This window comes from Chaetura pelagica, unplaced genomic scaffold (assembly GCF_000747805.2).
Source record: "Chaetura pelagica isolate M959 unplaced genomic scaffold, ChaPel_1.0 scaffold47, whole genome shotgun sequence".
Lineage (NCBI taxonomy): Eukaryota > Metazoa > Chordata > Aves > Apodiformes > Apodidae > Chaetura > Chaetura pelagica.
Window position 1 is genome coordinate 1247545 of NW_009954140.1, and position 6283 is coordinate 1253827.

At 40.4% G+C, this 6283-nt stretch overlaps 1 protein-coding gene across 1 annotated transcript in view; it reads left to right on the forward strand.

Moving 5' to 3' along the window:
• The window catches only part of CACNA1G (calcium channel, voltage-dependent, T type, alpha 1G subunit), a 96820-nt gene that overhangs the window by 83057 nt on the left and 7480 nt on the right, over positions 1–6283 (forward strand). Inside the window, exons 35-36 of the mRNA XM_010002670.1 lie at positions 964–970; positions 6281–6283. The exon at positions 6281–6283 is cut by the window's right edge and continues 180 nt beyond it. Coding sequence (XP_010000972.1) covers positions 964–970; positions 6281–6283 — 10 coding nt within the window. The remainder of the gene's footprint in view (positions 1–963; positions 971–6280) is intronic.

The following is a 6283-nucleotide window of genomic DNA, read 5'->3' on the forward strand; positions in this document are numbered from 1 at the left end:
TGTGAGTTGAGGTAATATCTTGGTTTATGATGTTGTGTATCAGTGCAAGAGGAAAAGTACAGGCTCTGAGTTTCCCTCTTCAACACAGGGAGGAGTTTTTCATTGCGATTTACTGTTCACAGCTGGTGGAGGGAAAAATGTACAAAATCCCACCTCCATCCTTCAATGAGGCTCTTGTATTTTGGCTTCTTGATCCCAACCAAGTCCCTCACAGTGATGTCAGGACACGCCTGCAGAGCCTGGAGCACGGCGTGAGGTTTCCCCAGAGCAGAGCCTGAGCTGGTGGGGATCATAAAATCATCTCTACATTTTGTGCTTACTTACACTGCATGAAAACCCAGTTTTGAAGGATTTTTCTAAAGAGGCTTCTTGCAAGTGGCTCATTGTAAACTAGATCCTCATCTCTGATCTAAACTGAACGTGGAAGGCGAGGCAGCTCTTAATGATGTACTTAAGTAACTCTGTGCTCCAGTGCCTCCTCAAATGAGGGCTGTAATACTTATTTAAAATAAGTTCATTTTCTTCTTAGAATAAAATGTCTGCTTTCTCAAGCATGTTATTCTTTAGAGCAAATATTTTCCTTAAATTACAGCAGTGACCATAATAATAATTCAAGCATACCTATTTTTTCCTGCTGTTGGAATTGAGCAAATTCCATATTTCTCAATCTATTTGCTTTGTCTTTTTCCTTTCTGGCTAAAAATAGCAGAAGTTTTCTTGTTAAATCAGTGTGCTTGTTTATGAGCTCACTGACACTCTAAATTATCCAACTCGGTGGTTCATTAGAGGAAAGGAACAAGCTTAGGTGAAATGAAATCCTACTGCAGATCTTTATATAGCAGGATAACATGTCTCCCTCTGATTGCTGCCTATTGCTTTCCAGATTGAGGTCTGTTAAGCTATAGGAAGTGGTTGCCTCTAAGAACTGCCAGAGGAATAAAGACAGTGGCTTTGGCAGGGAAGGCAGAGGGTCAGTATGAAACTCAGCAAGAGCTGGTTGGAAATTTTTTGTCACTACATTTTTCACCAGAAATTGCTGCTGCAGCAAAAAAAAAAAAAAAAAAAAAGAAAGAAAAAAAAAAGGAAAAAAGGTTTTGTTTTGACATTTTTGTAATGAAAAAATATAACATTCTAGTTTGCAATGGCTTTTTCTTTTATAATTTAAGCTATTTTATTTTTTCCCCTCCTGTAATTAAAACCCATACGAATCAGTTGAATGTTTCCAACAAAATGTTTTGACAGCTTCAAACTCAATTTTGGGAGAGGGGAGGCTGAAGAGGGGGTGATATTTTGTTTACATTTTGGCTTTTCTGTTCACACCATTTGTCATTTTCTCAGGCAAGTCAGGATTTTCTTGCAGCACTGGGACTTGCTGAAAGCAACCTGATTAATAGCAGCTCCCGTGGAGCAGCTCCATCAGGCAGGAGCTGCTGGTGTCCACCAGGCTCCAGCACAGCCTTCTCCTCATGCCTCCAGGTGGAGGATCCCCCTTAGGGATCACCATCCTTGTGCTGGCAGCCTTTGTGGTGATGCTTTTTTGGGGGGAGCCTCCTGTGAAATCAGGAGCTCCTCCAAAGTGTCTCTCTCATCCATTGCCAGCGGGTGATTGTGTCAGAGGAGATACCAAACCCAAGGTCAGATGAGAGGAGCCCGACCCTCTTACTTATCTCTGCTGAATTTTTGAGCCTCTCAAGTGTCACTCATCGCTGGGTTTATGTCACCCCACTGATGCCATTTCTAAGAGTGAGAAAATCCAGCCCTTTGACAACTTAAATGCAACAGATATGGAGCTCTGTGGTTTCTCTTGAAGATAGTTTGCTGTTGAAAGACTTTTCAAGCATAGAGGATGGGGGAGGGAAATGCACAGTGAGAAAGAAAAGGAAGTGCCTGGGACTTGTCCAGAGCAGGAGGCTCCTGCCAGTTTGTGCCAGGTCTGTAGGCTACCTGATGAGGTGCTGTCTCCAGTGCTGGGGGCAGCAGCCTCTGACACCCACCTGGGGAGGAATTTGGGGAGGACTGAGCCTGCTCTGCAAAGCAAATATCCCTCCTTGTGGTACCTGGCAGTAGGAATGCTGCTCTAGGGGTGATGTTGCTGTCCTCCTTGCCTCCAAACCCTGTTTCATGGCTCTTATTTAAAAAGTGCTTTGTGTCTAGGGAGAATTCTTCAACGATATTTTTATGAAGATTCTTATTAATGACTTGCATGCCTTCAGCAGGGGTCGTTTGTGCCACACTCATGGGTACAGGGTTGGTGCAGCACCCATTCCCAGCTCAGGTTTGCTCTGAGCCAGAGGAGGCTGTTGGGTGCCAGGGCTGGGGGGCATTAATGGGCTGGAAACAGGCAGTTCTTTTAGTAAGACAGTTGTTGGTGCTTACCCAGGCACTGGAGAGTCTTTAGCAGCCCAAAACCCACTGAAGTCACCGGCAAGCCACCTGCTGACCTTTCCAGACTTTGAATAAAGGCTTCAGTTTCTCCTTACCCCCATTTAGCCATTAGGGAGTTAATTAATGTCCCACCTGCCTCTCTGGGATGGAGAGGTCCCTGTATCCTCCTTGGAGCCCAAGGCACACTCCGTATCCCCCCTTATTTTGGTGTTGGGGAATGTTTAGGCAGTCAACTAGGTTAGCTTAGAGACCAATAAAATGGTGTGGCTATTGGGTAGGAACAACTTCAGGGAAGTGGGATGATTTTGAAGCTTCTTGTATTTGATGATAGTGAAGAGGATAAATATCTTTAGTGTGAAAATAATGTTACTTTTGCTTATTCATCTAGATAGGAGAACAAAAAAATACAATGCTAGCATTCGTGTATGTTTTAAAACTCTCTTCCAGCTCACTGATAAACATTTAAGTATGAATGTCCTGCTCTGTTTTGTTTTGTTTTAATTATTATTTCTTATATTTGGTTTCTTTAATGTTCTGTCCCTGGTAGCAATGTGTATGACGTAGCATCTCCCACTGCCAGATTGTTGCTTTAGTGTCTAGAAGTATTTAGATTATGATCTTTTAATTTTTTATTTTAATTTTTTCTTTTCCTGAAGATTTGTGTCCTGGTTTCTTATGCTTAATCATCTCTCCCTTTAGATCCCTCTAGCTGAGATGGAGGCTCTGTCTCTGACGTCAGATATTCTCTCTGAAAAGTCCTGGTCCTTAGCTCTGACGGATGACTCTTTTCCTGATGACATTAACACATACTTACTTAATGCTCTGGAAAGCAATGTACATACACTGGTCGCTGTATAGTCTGATGTTTACAGGGTTCAAAATACTGCTTCCACCTCTCTCCACCTGCCTAATGGCATTTCCAGTTCAAGCCCAAATAGCACCAACCTTTCCCCTCAACAGGACGTTGTCCTTAATGCCATTAGGTCCTGGGTTGTTATTACTCTTGTCCACAAACTTGGCTCCTTGCACAGAACAAGTATTTATTTCTATTTTTCCTTTGGCATTTATGTAAAAAAAAATGTGTTTTTTTACAAGTAAAATAAAAAGTAAAAAAAAAATGCTTTGGAAAGCATCAAGGTTGAAATTTCCTCCCCATCTGAAACAAATCAGGGATGCTGTGTTGAAGAGACACCCATGAGCTAATGACTCATGTGTCCTCTGTAGAGGGGTCATTTACAGCCCCTTGGATTGAAATGGATTTTTGTCTTTATGAACACAGGCACCAAAAGGCTTTTTGCCTGATTGGTGCCAGACTGTTTATTTTACAAATATCAGATGGGGATCTCTCCGAGATGCTGCTTGTTTTGTGAATTCTTACCAGCAGTCGTCTCGCTGAAAAAAAAAAAAATTAAATAAAGTTTGGACTATTTTATGTCTTTTTGAATGAAGTAACCAGTATTTTGAACCCTGCCTTAACCATCTCCTCTTTGAAACATTAGACATTTTTAGCTGTGTAGCAGTTAAGTGCTTTTTTTTCTGCTGTACAACAGACATAACTCCTCTTCCAACATTTTTAGATCATTCTTGTTTTCTTTGTTGTCGTTCATGTACCTGCCTTTGGATGTTTGTGTTGTTGATAAATTCTCTGCCATTCTAGTTGATTGTCATCCTAATTAGCAGTTCTTTGGGAAACATCTCTTAAACCGTGACAATATTTCCCATCATGCTTCATGGCATCCCGTGCAAAAGATTTTGTAAGCTACGTTTAACATGTTGTATGGGATGTTTTGTTTCAAAATGAGTTAGTCTGGAGAGCTGGACTGAGGAGGGAGCCTGTCTAGTTTGGAATCAGATTAGACAAACCTGTTTGACAGCATAGCAAAGTCTCAAGGACAAAAAAAAAATGATATCAAAACCAGGTTGCAGGACACATTTTGTGAATTTGTGTCAATACAAACAAAGTGTTTTGGTCAAAACAGTTTCCAAACTCCTGAAAAACTGCAAGCTTTCATGGAATTGTTTCCTAAATGCAGTATTTTTATATTTCATTTGGACACAGCTTTAGTTGAAAAATACCTCAGGATGTTTTGTTTGATTCAAAATAGATTTGGGTTGGGATTTTTAATTTTTTTTTTTTATTATTATTATTTTTTGGTTCATGGAAAACTCACATTTGATTTTTGGTCAAGCCAAAACAACATGTTTTTTCAAACCTACCAGTGAACCAAAAAGTCATGTGCTCCCGCTGCTCTGTTTGTGAGCTGGACTCAGAAGATCATTTTGCAGCCATTTAAAAGTGGTTTTCATGAAGTTCACTCATGAAATTTCCCCCGAGAGATGATCAGAAAGTGGAAACGAGCCTGCTGTGGTGTTGGATCCTGTCAATGAACCGAAAGGTTCATTAAAGGTTGGGTTTGGACAGGATCTCAAACCCAAATTCTCGTGTTCAGATCCAAATGGTTTTGAATTTGAAATCTCAGGTTTCAGACCATCTTTTTTGCTTTAAGCTAAATTACATGAAAGCTAAATAGCATAAACATACTGCTTGAAAGAGGAAGGCAGGGAGGAGGGGAACGGAGAGGTTCCCAAAACCCAAAGCACAGGTTTCTCTCTCCTTCCCTGAGCTATAACAGGAGACTGCAGTCTCTGATATCTAGGCTGTATTCAGGCTGTATCCAAATTGGCAGGTTCCTGAGGACTGAAACTAATGCTGCATGACAGTGCAGATCTGTTTCCTTTATTAAATTTACAACAGTGGTCTTCCTTTTTTTTTTTTTTTCTTTTTCCTTCTTTTTTCCTCCTTTTTGTAAATTCCTTTTAACCTCATCGTGTTTCTTGTGCAGACAAAATGCCATAGGGAAATTGTGGGTTTATGACTGAAGGATAAAACTGGGGAAAAAAACCCTCAGTGTTGATTTCAGAAAACCTGTAAGGCACTGAGTGAAGGGAAGATTTGTCAGAAAGTAAGACTTAAAGTTTTCCAAAGATGATCAGGAATAAACAGTATCAGACTACAACGTCACATCTTATTTCTGTGTTTTTCAATGGACATCTTTTAAAGATGAAGTAGTTATTTCATTAGAAATATGAAGGGAAGATCACTTTGATTCCATTTTTGCTAATGCTGTCCAATGCAATAGCACCCAAGAACATTTCTGGGTTGGAGTTACTTCCTTACAAAATCAGATCTGAATCCAGCTCATTCAATATTGCCTCTGGTGCTGCCCATTCCAAGAGACTCTTTGGCTGCAAAAACTCCACAGTCAACATATATACAATAACCCTCATTCAAATTAGATCCCTTCTAATTAGAGAATAGCTTTAACCCTGGAGCAGTAGGTTTAGATACCCTTTGCAATAAAAGGGCTTTAGTTATTCATTATGTGAGAAGAAAAACCAATAAAATTGTGCTGGGAGCCAAAATAGGGAATATTTTCTGTAAATTAGCTGCTTTTTATTATTATTATTATTATTATTTGGGTTTTTTGTTTTTATTGTTAGAGGAAAGTACTCACCTTTGCTAAAGTCAACTTGCTGATGAGGGCACACTGAGAAAGCTTTACTGTTATTGCAGAGTATCTAAGTTATGCAAAGCATGTGACCTTTGCTGGCCTTGAGGCATGATGCCTTCTTTGCACATCCCTGAAATAGTCATGGTTTATTACTACAGTGTCGCTTCCTCTGTTTCTGTGGTTCATTCTGTGTGACAATTTATTGACAATACAAAGTGAGGGGTTTAGCTCCCTGATAGATCCATTCGTGCAACTTGTATGTACTGACGATGTGCATGCCCATCGTGCCATACTGATTGCAATGGCTGTTGCTAGCGTTTCTGGGCACTTCTCCTCTTCCCATCCCATGATCTCTTCCTTCCTCACTGATTTTTTCCCTCTAGGCT